This window comes from Sorex fumeus, unplaced genomic scaffold (assembly GCF_029834395.1).
Source record: "Sorex fumeus unplaced genomic scaffold, SorFum_2.1 ptg000006l, whole genome shotgun sequence".
Lineage (NCBI taxonomy): Eukaryota > Metazoa > Chordata > Mammalia > Eulipotyphla > Soricidae > Sorex > Sorex fumeus.
The window spans coordinates 41712400-41727368 of NW_026606063.1; the positions used below are offsets into that span (position 1 = coordinate 41712400).

At 41.4% G+C, this 14969-nt stretch overlaps 1 protein-coding gene across 2 annotated transcripts in view; it reads left to right on the forward strand.

Annotated features, from left to right (window-relative positions):
* GFPT1 (glutamine--fructose-6-phosphate transaminase 1) overlaps positions 1–14969 on the forward strand; it is a 71109-nt gene that overhangs the window by 18720 nt on the left and 37420 nt on the right. For both annotated transcript variants that reach the window (XM_056123730.1, XM_056123738.1), the window contains exons 4-5: positions 5905–6030; positions 13883–13941. In XM_056123730.1, the coding sequence (XP_055979705.1) occupies positions 5905–6030; positions 13883–13941 (185 nt within the window). The remainder of the gene's footprint in view (positions 1–5904; positions 6031–13882; positions 13942–14969) is intronic.

The window sequence follows — 14969 nt, forward strand, 5'->3', positions numbered from 1 at the left end:
TGTCATACAAGGCAGATGCCCTCTGCTTGTTGTACTCTCACTCCAGCTCTGAAAGTATTGATTTTTAAAGTTAAAAGAAGAAAAGATAAGTGATTTTTTATAAACAACAACTGATTATAGTGGTTTTAAAATGTACCTGATGAGACCAGAGAGATCGTACAAGAGGTAACGTGCTTACTTGCAGGTAGCCATCCTGGGTTTGATTCCAGGCACCCCATGCGGTCCCCTGGATATCTCCAGGATTGATTTAGGAGTAAGCCCTGAATACTGCTGGGAGTGGCCTTAAAACAGACAATGCCATCGTAATCATGAGAGTAGAAGATGAAAATGGTGGGTTTAGTAATTTTTTTTCATAGAGTTCAAATATTTAGTTTCATCATACTTGTTTAACAAATTAATTCGTGTTTTTTTTTGTCTTATGGCTAAAGTTAAGGATTAAACAGACACCTACCTAACTGTACTCTAAAACCTGAAATTCAGATACTCTGTCTATTGTGTATATTGTAGCCTCTACCTTAGGCCAATTTTAGAAGGTACCACTAGAGCCTGCTGAAGATTCAGTGGGGAGAGAGTTCCCACAAGTTTGGGAGCCTGAGGAGACAGAGGGATTCCCTGCCAGTGATATTTGGGTAGCAATTTTGAGAAGAGTCAACTTTCTGAGTAAGGTAGCTTGTGTGAAAAGAATAGGCCAGGTGAGTTTGTTGGCAGTAATAGGTAGTTCTTTTTTTTTTTTTTCCTCCAGGGTGTCCCAGAGGTGCTTGGGAGCTCTAGGGCTGCTCCTGTAGTGCCATGTGGTGTGTCCAGGATCAAACCCAGGGCCTTGTGCATGTAAGGCATGCACTCCACCTCTCAGAGCTATCTCCCTGGGCCTCATATGTAGTCCTTTTAATTTATATTATCACAGATTGTGATCCAGAATCATCATCTTTGAATGTGAACATACTGAAACATGAATATCCTCCTGCGGGAAAGTCAGGATAGAAGGAGCAAATGGGTCCTTGAAGCATCTCGAACTGATCAATCTCTTGGAACAACAGTCTGGCTGTGCCTGAGTGGGGAGATGCCTTTGGTTACTTTTTCTCTTGGTCCCATTCTTGGCCATGATCCCAAACACTCTGGACCAGGAGATCAGACAATGGCAGCAACAGCAACAAAAATTTGCTACTTCAAAATTTAAAAGCAAATATCTGCCCATAAGGGAATGAAAAAATAAGATGTACGGATAGTAAGTGACCCTAAGTAACTCTTGAACAGTGTGCACTGGTCTGGTTCTGCATGCAGAAATGTGAGTGATTTCTGGGAACTGAGTGTCCAGCAATAAAAGCAGTCGGCCAGAAAGCTAAGTAAAATGACCATTAAAAACACACAGAGGAATGCCATCAATGGTAGGTGGACACATGTTCATAATAGAAGTTTGAAGTCTCAAAGGATTGGATAGCAACTTGAGAATCCAGGGGTATAAAGAAGGTGTCAACTTATCAGCTACATTTTTTTAAAAAAATTTTTACATTTCTAGGTCAAAAGCAGGTCTAAAACACAAATAGCATTTGTTAACAGTATTTGCTAACCCTGGGTGCTGTATTTGGAAATTTGGGGTGCTTATTTTATTATTCCCAGCAAGTTTCAATATGTTTCACCTATTAAAAAAAATCAGAAGGTGGGGCCAGGGGCATGGTGGTGGGCTGTATTCCCTGCACGTGTGAGGCCCTGAGTTTGATTGCCGGCGCTACAATAACATGAGAAAAAGGGAAGGGCAACATCTTACTAAAAGGCTCTCGGCTTGGTGGATTATGAGGTCATCCATAACTGCTGAGTTAGAAAATAATAGTTTACATTTATTGGTTACTTTCTGTGTTTCAGATTCTTTTGTTTTGTTTTTGGTCCGCACCTAGCGGTGTTCAGGGCTTACTCCTGGCTCTGCACTTGGGGATCACTCTTGGGGCTCTGGGGTACTGTGTGGGGTGCCTGGTATTGAGCCTGGCAAGGCAAGGCAAATGCCCTCCTCACTGTGGTATCACTCTTGCTGTCCAGGCATTTTCTTAAATGCTTAATATAAACCCATTTGTTCATCATCAGAACCCACGAAGCTAGGTCACATTCATCCTTCCTTTGCAGATGAGAGGTTGCAGATGAGGGGCAATTAAGTTGCCTTTGGGGTCAGAAGAGGGCAAAGGAGAGCTCATATGCTCGGGAGTCAGAAGAATTAGTGATTCTTCAACGCATTTTATACCTTAAAAGCGGTGAGGCACCAATGCCTGCTAGCATTTGTTACCTCTGGGCATAGATTTGAGAATGTTTTATAATTATCAGAGAGTTTAAGGTTGTTGGAGCTATTAAAAAAGCAATAAGGATGACATCTGAGGAACGGTTCTCGGGGGAAGAGAATCTTTGGGGAGAAAGGTATGGGGGTGGTATATTAAAAAGGAGGAGAAAGGAAATTGTTGAGGGATTGCAGCTTAGAAAGACTCTGGCAGTAGTTAGCCTGCCAGGAGCAAAGACTGAACAATGAGCTCTGTGAAACAGCCAATAGGGGACAATAAAAATGCAGAGTACAGTGGCGGTAGTGGAATTATAGATGTGGCTGAGGATTAGGCAGAGTACAAAGATACCCTGAGTTATTGTAGAGTTGAATGAACTATCACTTCCTTAAATGGCAACAGTGAGAAGTATAGGTGTGGTGACTAATTATGAACTTGAAATGAATTCAATTTATGACTTGCTTCAGTGTCACCTGGCAGCTCATGGCGGCAGGGGGAGAAGCCTGATATAGGAGTGAGAGGCAAAAGATTCAGCAAAGGTCTTTAGAACAGAGGTGTTCAAAGAGGCGAATTCAAGATACATAAAATTTGGGGAAAGGGACTAGAGCGATAGTACAGTGGGTTGGGAGTTTGCCTTGCATGAAGCTGACTCAGGTTCAATCCCCGGCATCCCACATGGTCCCCTGAGCACTGCCAGGAGTAATTCCTGAGTGCAGAGCCAGGAGTAACACCTGAGCACTGCCAGCAAGTGTGACCCAAAAAGCCAGAATCAAAAAACAATAACAAAAACACCTCAACTGCCACCACCACCACCACCACCCCCACCAAAAAAAAAAAAAATCCTTGAAGAATATTTTTGTGAGGATGTGCTTATTATAGTGTCAATTAAACATTAAATGTTCTTTTGGTAACAGTGAGTCTGGTAATAATTGCCATGGTTTTGAAATTGATTCACTTTATAGAATCTTATTTTTTCCCCTCCAGTTCTATTGTTTTGCAATAGAATATTGTATATATATTGTGTATGTATCTGTGTTACTGCTTTAAGTGTAGTTAGCCTAAAACACTAGTCAAAAAAATTGGTGGGAGTGTGCTGCTTTGAGCCACACTGCCTGCCCTGCAGGCTTCCTCCTGGATTTCTGCTCAGGGATCACTTCTGGTGGGGCTTGGCGGATCATACACCAGGGCCAACCCTGTTGGGCCAGTTCAAGGCTAGCACCTTCTCTGTTTTTATTGCTTGCGTTAGCTTATAAAATGGTGACAAACAGATGTCATTTATTGTTAATTAATTCAATATGTATTTTAAAAAGGAAAGAATTCTATCTCTGTCCTGTTAGCTATGACCAAGGACAGTTTCTTTCTTCCTCCCTCCTTTTCTTCTTTTTCCTCCTTTTCCCTCCTTTTATCCCTCTCTCTCTCTCCCTCCTTCTCTCCCTCCCTCCCTCTCTCCTTCCCTTCCTTCTATGCCTAGCTCCTTTCTGTACCAGCAGGGTACACCTTGGATTCTCGTTAGAAAACACAGTTGAGGAGTCAGAGTCATAGTACAGCGATTGGGTGCTTGCTTTGCACCCTGATGACTTGGATTTGATTCCCAACATCCACTGTGGTACCTGGAATATCGCCAGTAGTGATTCCTAGGTGCATAGCCAGGAGTGACCCCTGAGCTGTGCAAAGTGTGACCCCAAAACAAAACAAACTGTTGATGAAACTGTTTAGTCAAGCATCAATCACAATCCTTCCTTCCTTCCTTCCTTCCTTCCTTCCTGCCTTCCTGCCTTCCTGCCTTCCTGCCTTCCTGCCTTCCTGCCTTCCTGCCTTCCTGCCTTCCTGCCTTTATTTCCTCCTCTTTCATTCCTTTCTTTTTCCTCCCTCCCTCCCTCCTTCCTTCTTTCCTCTTTCCCCCGCCCCTCCCTTCTTCCATCCCTTCCTTCATCTTCTTCCTTGAATTTACACACACCTGGCCTTGAACTCTCCCACTGAACTAGACTGCCTGTTCTAAAACCAACCTTTGTTCTAGGTCCTAAGGATCCAAGACAGGCAAGCTCTGTGCCCTGGTGGGGCTTACTGTTCAGTAAGTGGGCCACACAGCTATCATTTGGTTAGTGGTAGGCTTGGTTTGCTGGAAGTCAGTGGGACTAGAGCATCAGAAGGGGGAGGGATAGTGGCAGGAGACGAGGCTAGAGAAGTGAGGGAAGGCTGGGTTATGTAGGGTCTGCAAGATGATGACTGTGAACTCTGTGTGCCGTTAGAAACCACTGGAAAAGTTTGCAGAAGGGAGTTAACTGTCTCACTTCTGTCTTGAAAGGACCTTTTTGGTTGGTATACAAAGGCTGGGTTGTACAGCAAGAAGATTGGACACAGGGAGTCCAGTTAGGATTCTGTTGAAATAGCCCAGAGGAAGATGATGGTAACCAGGGGCACAGGGTGGTGAGAAGTCTTTAGAAAGCAAACAACTGTTGTCATGATTTATAAATATGTACATTGAAGGCTTTTATGAGTAACTGGAGAGGGACTGGAGATGAGGGTGAGAAGTAGGAGGGGAGCCAGACAGTGAAGGACCTTGTGTGCTTTTCATGGAAAAAGTTGGACTTTATGACAAAAATGGTTCTCTCGTTTTATGTTAGAATTTAGGAATCTTTTTATAAATTCCTGTGACTAATTGTCAGATGATTCATAGGCATAGTTAGGGCTACCAAACTGCTTTTTAAAAAAGCACTGCAGGTCTATTCAAGGACTTTAATTGTTGTTTCCTGATAGGATTTGTGTTGTCAGTGACCTCTGATTAACCAGCGTAGACCATTAAAGATTGTATGCAAAAATTGCATGAACTTCTCTATTCAGACTTCTGGATCATTTGCTCTTATTTGAAACCTAATTCTGATAACTTTTGCTAATCTGGTTTCTTAGTCAAATGAAATTTTTATTTAGAAAACTAGAAGTAAGGCTTTACTGGTAAATAATTAGAACCCCCCCCCCCCCCCACACACACACACACAAACACACCCCAACCTGGGGGAAATAAGAAGATGGTACTTATGAGGACATATTTTAGAATATTTGTCCTTTAAGGTAAAGAAGCGTCAGTTTCTAACTTCTTGCTTACCCTGTTCTCTGGGCCTACTTTTCATTTAGAAGCTTTCCATAATTGCAGTTTATATAGCGACAGATATTTACATTCACCAGGGTTCAAAGAAATTGTAGCCATGGGATTAAAATAGTTTTATTTTTGCACATTTAATTAACATGACAGTCATTTAAATTAAATCACATTTAATTAAATCACATTAATTTTTTGTGTTCAACTCTTGAGTTTGAGAATTTTTAAACTTCCACAGAAAACTGAAAAAATAAAATAGTATGTTAATCGCATGTTCATTTTACCTAGCTTTACCAGTTGTTCACTTTTGTTACTTTTACTTTATTTCTCTTTGCACAGTCATTATTATTTTTGGAACCATGTACCTAAAATATTTCGCATGCATTAACTTCTAAATCTTTTAATTACTATTTTGAATATGCCCGATCTTTCCTTTCAATAATTGTTTATTCTAGTTGAGCAGCTCTATGATAATTATATTTAAATATAGCATAGGGGATGATTTCTGCAACATGATTTCATACTGTTTTTTAAATTTCATTTCTTCAGAACAACAGGATATGGATTTGGACATAGAATTTGATGTGCACCTTGGAATTGCTCATACCCGTTGGGCAACACATGGAGAACCCAATCCGGTCAATAGCCATCCTCAGCGCTCTGATAAAAACAATGGTAAGTATGGACATACAGAGTAATTACAGAGGAAACGATCATGGGAAAAGAATGAAGGGACTTATGCTTTATTTTATCTAATCTAGAAAATTTCAAATACATTTAGAAATAGAGAATATGTGAAATCTGTTGTATCTGTCACCCAGTCTTGAGCATTTATGAGTATATGATCAGTTGTATTTTATCTGTAATCTGCCCTCCCTGCCCAGATTATTTGGAAACTGGTATCTACCATATGGTAGATCACAGAGCAAAGGATTGTACTGCTTAGTCTGTAGAGGTTTCAGTCTATGAAAGATAAGCGTTTAGTAGATTGATGTGTCTCTTAGAGATATCTCCTTTTCCTCCTTTTTCCATACAGTTTACTGAGTCACTTGTCCTTTAGATTTTTCTACCGTATAGATTTTTAGAGTCACATGTTTTTTGTGCTTAACTGAATGTGTCTCTTTGTTCCTTTTATTTTAATGGCAGGATGTTTAATTACATCTGGAAGTATGTAAAGGTAAGGTAAAGGCTCTCCCGTTGATCGTCGATTTGCTCGAGCGGGCCCAGTAACGTCTCCATTGGAGACTTTGTTGTTACTGTGTCTGGCATATCGAATACTCTCGGTAGCTTGCCGGCTCTCCGAGAGGGGCGGAGGAATCGATATGCCAGACACAGTAACAACAAAGTCTCCAATGGAGACGTTACTGGGCCCGCTCGAGCAAATCGACGATCAACGGGAGGGCCTTTACCTTACCTTTACCTTACTTTTTGGGTCACACCTGGCGATGCACAGAGGTTATTCCTGGCTCTGCACTCAGGAATTACTCTAGGCAGTGCTTGGGGGACCATATGGGATGCTGGGAATCGAACCCAGGTCAGCCGCTTGCAAGGCAAATGCCCTCCTCACTGTGCTATTGCTCAAGCCCCTGACACTGGATTTTTTTGCCTCTTGTTAGCAACAATTGATGGTCATTGCCAAGACTCATTTCATTAGGGTTGTTATCCTAATACTATCCTGTACTATCATTACATCTTCCTGTTATCTCAAATATTTGTATAAATAGAAATTCAGTTACTTGATTTCGTTCATGTCAATTTCCCATTTCCCTGACATACTGACTATATAGAAAATGCTTAATGACTCCTCTGTTTATTTGGCCTTTTAAAATTGCAGGATTCTGATGTTCTTAGATGAACAACCCAATTTTGTTTTATGATTTTATTTATCTTAGTCACATCTGGTGATGCTGGGTGTGGGAGTCCTCCCTGCTCTGTGCTCGGCGGCTCTTAGTGCTGGGAGAGTATGTGCTCTGGGGAGTGGGCCCGGGCTTCCCGTCTAAAGCCCTCATAGACCTGTTGTATCTCTTCAACCCCTGATTGATTTTTTTTAATTATAAACTCATGCATTTACCTATTTTGGGGTTCATTTCAAAATAGAGTAACTCTCCTGATGTACAGATTTCCTCATCTTTGGCCACGGGAGCTGAGTCATAATGCTCTTGAGTTCTTTTGATTTGACCCCAGTAATCTAATGAGTGTTTTAGTTTAAGCTAAACTGGATGTTTTAGGTTTATCTAACTCTTGTTAGATAAAGAGCCCATGATTATCTATTTATATCCAAGAGCCCTTGTTCCTTTTAGTGGAAGTGATATTTACAAACCATTAGCCAGTTGTTGGGTTGGATAGTTCAGGGGTGGGGTGTGGGTAAGGCATTTGTCTTGTGTGTAGCTGTAGGGGGCACGACCCCCATTCAATCTTGGGTACCACATACTGGTCCCTGAGCACTGCCAGGAGTGGTTCCTGAACACTGCTTGGTGCTGAGACAGAGAAGTGCTCATTGCCCTTGTGTCTTTTAAATGGACAGAACTAGGCAATATATGTAGTTGTGTGTGTGTATGTGTGTGTGTGTATATTGTGTATGTATGCATACATATATGTTTAAATTTAAAGATTAAGGATCAGTTTATTTTTTATTTTTTGTATTTTTTGTGTTTTGGGCCATACCTTGTGGTGCTCAGGGATTATCCTGGCTCCGTGTCCAGTGATCACTCCTGGCAGGGTTTGCGGGACATATGGGGTTCCAGGGATCATGCCTGGACCATGTGCAAGGCCAGTACCCTACCTGCCATAGTATCTCTTGAGCCCCAAAGCGAACACAGCTTTACACAAACATTTTCTTTTTTTTTCCTTTTTATTTGTTTTTATCGAATCACTTGTGATACAGTTAAAAAGCTTTCATGTTTGAGTTTCAGTCATACAATGATTGAACATCAGTGCACATTCTCCACCATGAATGGCCCGGTATACCCTCCTGCCTCTGTTGGCTGACAATTTCCCCCATACTCTCTCTCTACTTTTGGGCATTATGGTTTGCAATATAGATACTGAGAGGCTATCACATTTGTTCCTTTATCTACTCTAAGCACAAATCTCCCATCCTGAGAAATTCCTCCAACCATCATTGACTTAGTGATCCCTTCTCTATTCCATCTGCCTTCTCCCCCAGTTCATGAGACAGGCTTCGAACTATGGAGCAATATTCCTGGCCCTTGTATCTACTATTATTTTATATTCCACAAATGAGTGCAGTCATTCTATGTCTGTTCCTCTCTGACTTCATCTTTTCTTACAGCTGCATAGAATTCCATTGTGTAGATGTACAAAAGTTTCTTTAATCAGTCGTCTGTTCTCAAGCACTAAGGTTAGTTCCAGATTCTGGCTGTTGTGAACAGTGCTGCAATGAACATACAGGTGCAGATGTTATTTCTGCTGTGCTTTTTTGTACCCTTGGGATATATTCCCAGAAGTGGTATTGTAGGGTAATATTGAAGCTCAAGTTTTAGTTTTTGAAGAAATGCCCATATTGTTTTCCAAAAAGGCTGGACCATTTGGTATTCCCATCAACAGTAAAGGAGCATCCCTTTCTACCCACATCCACGCCAACACTGGTTACTTTTGTTCTTTTGAATGTGTGCCAGTCTCTGCTGTGAGATGATATCTCATTGTTGTTTTGATTTGCATCTCCCTGATAATTTGTGATGCAGAGCAGTTTTTTCATGTGTCTTTTGGCCATTTGTGTGTGTGTGTGTGTATGTGTGTGTGTGTGTGTGTGTGTGTATTTTATTTATTTTTTTGAGGAAGCTCTGTTCATTTCTTCTCCCCATTTTTTGATGGGGTTGGAGGTTTTTTCTTTTACAGTTCTACTAATATCTTGTTTATCCTGGATATTAATCCCATCTCAGATGGGTAGTGGGTAAATATTCTTTCCCATTCTGTGAACTCTTTCTGTAGTATGATCACTGTTTCTTTTGAGGTGCAGAAGCTACTTAGTTTAATGTAGTCCCACTTGTTTATGTTCATTTCCACTTGCTTGGTCAGTGGTGTTTCATCCTTAAAGATGCGGTTAGCTTCAGTGTCGTGGAGGGTTCTGCCCACATTTTCTTCCATGTACCTTATGGATTCAGGTCTGATATTGAGATCTTTAATCCACTTTGATCTGACTTTTGTGCCTGGCATTGTAGAGAGGTCAGAATTCATTTTTTTTTTCAGGTAGCTGTCCAGTTTTCCCAGCACCACTTGTTGAAGAGGTTTTTCTTATTCCATTCATCATTTCTTGTTCCTTTATCAAAGATTAAGTGATCATACGCTTGAAAGTCTGTGACTGAATATTCAACTCTGTTCCATTGGTCTGCGGGTCTGTTTTTAGTCCAATATCATGCTGTTTTAATTACTACTGCTTTGTAGTGCAGTTTGAAGTTGTGGAAGGTGATGCCACCATCTTCTTTTACCAAGGATTGCTTTAGTTATTCATGGAGGTTTATTGTTCCATATGAATTTTAGTGTTTTGTCTATTTCTTTGAAAAATGTCATTAAATCTGTATAGTGCTTTGGGGAGCATTGCCATTTTGATAATGTTAACTAATCCTCCCTATCCATGAGCAGGGGATGTGTTTCCATTTCCTAGTGTCCTCTTTTATTTCTTCAAGTAATGTTTTGTAATTTTCCTTGTATAGGTTCTTCACCTCTTTAGTTAAGCTGATTCCGAGGTATTTGATTTTTTTGAGGTACTACTGTGAACAGGATTGGTTTTTTTTTATATCTCTTTTTTTCTCTTTCATTGTATATAGGAAAGCCATGAACTTTTGGGTGTTGATTTTGTAGCCTGACACTTTACTATACAAGACTATTGTTTCTAGGAGCTTTTTTGTAGAGTCTTTAGGATTTTCTTAGTATCATATCAACCACAAATCGTGATAGCTTGACCTCTTCCTTTCCTATATGTATGCACAAACATTTTCATCAGAGCTTTACGGCATTTACTTAACCTCACTGATGTATGTATTTCCTTTTCGTCACACATTAAAAGCTCTTTTAATACCAGCAACAATTTGATTTACCACATGATATGTATAATACAGAAATGTGAGACCAGTACTGTTATAACAGTATGTTTATTGTTTTTTTATTCTTTTTGTTATTGTGATTAGTGTATTTTTTGTCCATAGGGGATATCTCTCTAGGGATATATAGACAAACTACTGTGTTTGAAAGTTACTTGGAATATTCCTTCTGTATGTGATTGTGCTACCAACCAGATGCAGCATTGTTAATACATTTCATTAATTTTTTTTAAGGATTGATTCTCTTTTTGAGGAAATCAACTTAATTTAAAACTGTTCAAAATATTTGTGTAGATCTGACTTCATGTCTGTAGAACAAGGCAGACCAAAAATCTAATCTCTATTTTATTCTTTTTTGGTGGCCTCCCCAGTGGTGCTAGTCTTTTCCAGAACTGTCCCCACTGGGGCTTGGGACACCTTGAATTGGGCCTTGAACCTCAACCCCTATGCACACAGACCTATGCTCCAGCCCTCTGAGCATTCTCCCCCTCTCCCCTCTCCCTTCCTGTTTCCCTGCTTCCCTCCCTCCCTCCCTCCCTCCCTTCTTGCTTTTTTTAAAAAATTTTTAAATTTTTATTAGACACCATGAGGTACAGTTGTAGACTTACAAATTTTTGTGCTTGGGTTTCAATTATATAATGATCAAATACCCATCCCTCCACCAGTGCCCATTTCCCACCACCACAGATCCCAGTATCCCTCCTACCCCCCACCCCCCCATCCCACCCTGCCCCCCGTGGCAGGGCATTCCCTTTTGTTCTCTCTCTCCTTCTTGCTTTTTTTTTTGCTTTCATTTTGGGCCACACCCAGCAATGCTTAGCAATTACTCCTGGCTCTTTGTTCAGGAATTACTTCTGGCAGTGCTTGGGGGATCATATGGGATGCCAGGGATCGAACCCAGATTGGCCATGTGCAAGGCAAGCACCTTCCCTACTCACTCCAGCCCCCCGTTCTTTTTTTAAAATCAGGTTTTCTAATTGTGGCATCGTGGTCTATAATAGTATTGAAACCATTGTTTTATGTTTCAGTGCTACTGCACCTCTTTTTTCTATTTCTTCTTTCTTATTCCACCTTTCCTTGAAAATAGTCATTTAGTTTATTTCATCTTTAAAAATAAGTAAAATACATATTATGCATATATGTCTGCACTTTTTAGGGTTCTCTTGCTTCACATACTTCTTATTGAGTCAGATTTTTTAAAGATTTTATTATTGAATCACTGTGAGATAGACCCTTAAAAAACTGTTTATGATTAGATTTCAGTCATACAGTGTTCCAATACCCATCCCTTCAGCAATGTACATTTCCCAGCACCAGTGTCCCCAAGGTTCCTTGTCATCATTGCCCCTCCCGCCTGCCTGCCTCTATGGCAGGCACTTTTCTTCTCTCTTTCTCTTTCCCCCTCTTTCCTTCCTTCCCTCCCTTCCCCTTCCTTTGGGGCATTGTGGTTTGTACTACAGATACTGAAAGGTTATCTGGTATATCCCTTTACCGTCTTTTAACATTGAGTCAGATTTAATGCTGATTCACTCAGCATTTTAATACTGACAAGATCTTATTAAACCACTTCTGAAAACTTACATCTGAGTAAGTTTTGAGAATTCTGACTGTAATTCTTTATATCAGCAGTTGCTATTTTTGTTTCTCTGTGTTCTAGCAATATGTTTTTCTCTTGGATTTATTTTTTGTGTGGTGCCATCTTTTCTCATAAAAATTTAGTGGAAGTATTTATTATTTGGTTTATATTGAATTCAGATGCATTTACTGTGAAATCAAAATGTCAAATATTATATTACAAAAATTATGATAGTTTAGTATAAGGCCTCATGATAATTTTCCTTCTGAATTAATATGTCACTGTCACTGTCCTCCCGCTGTTCATCGGTTTGCTTGAGCGGGCCCAGTAACGTCTTCATTGTGAGATCTGTTGTTACGGTGTTTGGCATATCGAATACGTCACAGGTACCTTGCCAGGCTTTGCTGTGCGGGCGAGACTCTCTTGGTAGCTTGCCGGGCTCTCTGAGAGGGGCGGAGGAATCGAACTCAGGTCGGCTACGTTGGCCACTTGCAAGGCAAATGCCCTACCCGCTGTGCTGAATTAATATGAATTTATTTTCTTTTGGGGAGCGGGCACACCTGCGCAGTGTTCAGGACTTAATCCTGGCTCTGTGCTCAGGGATCACTCCTGGTGGTGCCTGGGATCAAACCCTGGTTGGCTGCATGCAAGGCGAGTGCCTTGCCCACTGTATTATGACTCTGGCCCTGAATATGAATTTTAAATAATAAATCCACTCTGGTATGTTTACATGCACTGTTAGTGGCCACATTGTCAACTGTTGAATCGTTCAAAAAAAAGATTAAAATAGTCCCACTATCTTATCTATTTGATCCTGGAATTCTATTTTGACATTCTTGTATCTGACATTCTAGGAATTAATCTCAGCTAAGTTATTTCTCAGTGTCTGGCTTTTCTTATTAACTTCTTTAGTTTTAGTTCTTACATTCCGTATAAATCAGATCATTGTTTTTGTGTGAAAGGCTCTCTCTTTAAATTTAGGAATGTTCTGTGCATAATTAGAATGAATGAACAAAGAAGCGAGAATAACCCGTAAATAGTTCAGCCCTCTCATTTTGTAAATAAGGAGACAGGCCCAGGAACTGCCTGACTTTCTATGGCGATAGAAGACAGAAGTTTAGCCACAACCAAAACTGGTGTCCAGAGGACCCAATTTAATGTATTTCTCTACTCTACCCACTGCGTGTTTTCAGCAGACCACATAAAACATAGTGTCATCTATTTGAGGAAAATCTGACTATGATAAGAAATGATAGTTGATTATATCTGGAAGGATAAAATAAAGTAAAGGCCCTCCCGTTGTTCATCGATTTGCTCGAGCGGGCCCAGTAACGTCTCCATTGGAGACTTTGTTGTTACTGTGTTTGGCATATCGAATACATCACGGGTAGCTTGCCAGGCTCTGCCATGCGGGCGAGATACTCTCGGTAGCTTGCCGGGCTCTCCGAGAGGGGCAGAGGAATCGAACTCGGGTTGGCCATGTTGGCTGCGTGCAAGGCAAACGCCCTACCGCTGTGCTATCGCTCCAGCCCTTTAGTTAAGTTTATTCAGAGAGCCCGGCAAGCTACCTCGGAGAGCCCGGCAAGCTACCGAGAGTATTCGATATGCCAGACACAGTAATAACAAAGTCTCCAATGGAGATGTTACTGGGCCCGCTCGAGCAAATTGACGATCAACGGGAGGGCCTTTACCTTACCTTTTTACCTATTCTCAGAGAGAGCAGAGTGATAGTACTGCTCGAGCAAATCGATGATCAACGGGAGGGCCTTTACTTAATTATCTGGAAGGATAACATGCGACAAACTTCTTGACTTCAGAAGACTGTTAACAAATGTCTCACAGTATTTGCCAGACCTGTAATTTTTTTGTCATCAATGCTTTGATCTCGTAGAATTCATTGTTATTCACAACGGAATCATCACCAACTACAAAGACTTGAAAAAGTTTTTGGTAAGTGAAAAGACATCAGACCTATCTTTTATGAATATCTTTAAAAAATGACTCCCTGTCTCCTCCCTCCTTCAGGGGTGGCACACAGTGCTCAGTGGGGACCACACGTTGGGTCACGCTGTGCATACTTGCCAGTGGCGCTCACCGAGGTTTGTTTACACACAAGCCAACACGCTTTGAGAACATTCCCTAGTGCCAAGGAATGGACCCACAGCCTCACACATGCAAGGCATGTGCAGTACCACTGAACCACATCTTCAGTTCCCTGAGAATGTTCTTGAGGTGGGGAGGTGGGGGAGGGGAGGGAAATTGCAGGGAATCATACCCAGCTGTGCTCAGGGATCACTCCTAGTGGTGCTGGGGGGACCAAATGCAGCTCCAGCAATCGAAGCTGGGTCAGCCATATGCAGGGCAAGCTCCTTCACCACTGTAGTTAGTATCTCTCTGGCCTTGGTGTTTTGGTCAATTTTATTTTCAGCACTGTGATTGGCAGTACTGGTAGTGACAGGGATTCGTGTATGAAACATTCCAACAGCACACCCACTACCAGAGTGTCAGCATCCTTCCACCATTGTCCCAGTGCCTCCTTCCTCCCCTCCACCTTTCATCCTGTCCTATCCCCTCCTCATCCCCCACCTCCCATCGTGATATACTTTCTACTAAAGACCTGTTCTCAGTTTCTCTTCTCTGGCCCAAGTTTTATTTCTTGAATGGAAAAATAAAAAGTTCTTTGGCTTTATTATGAATGATCCCAAAACTCAAAACACAATTAGACTGGGAGGTACAGTGGTTAGGATGCATTCTAGGCCCAGGTTTGATTCCTGGTACCATCTGGTCCCTGAGCATTGCTGGATGCAGCCCTGGTGGATCCCAAGTTCACCATGGTGGCCCAGGTATCCCTGGCATCCGAGGACCTGAGTTCATCACATTTCCCGGCCTTGCACAGAAACCCAGTTTCCTTCCCCCCACCCAAGAATCAGAATTGTGGGAGGACATCATTGTGAGAGGCCTTGCTTGCCATTTTAAAG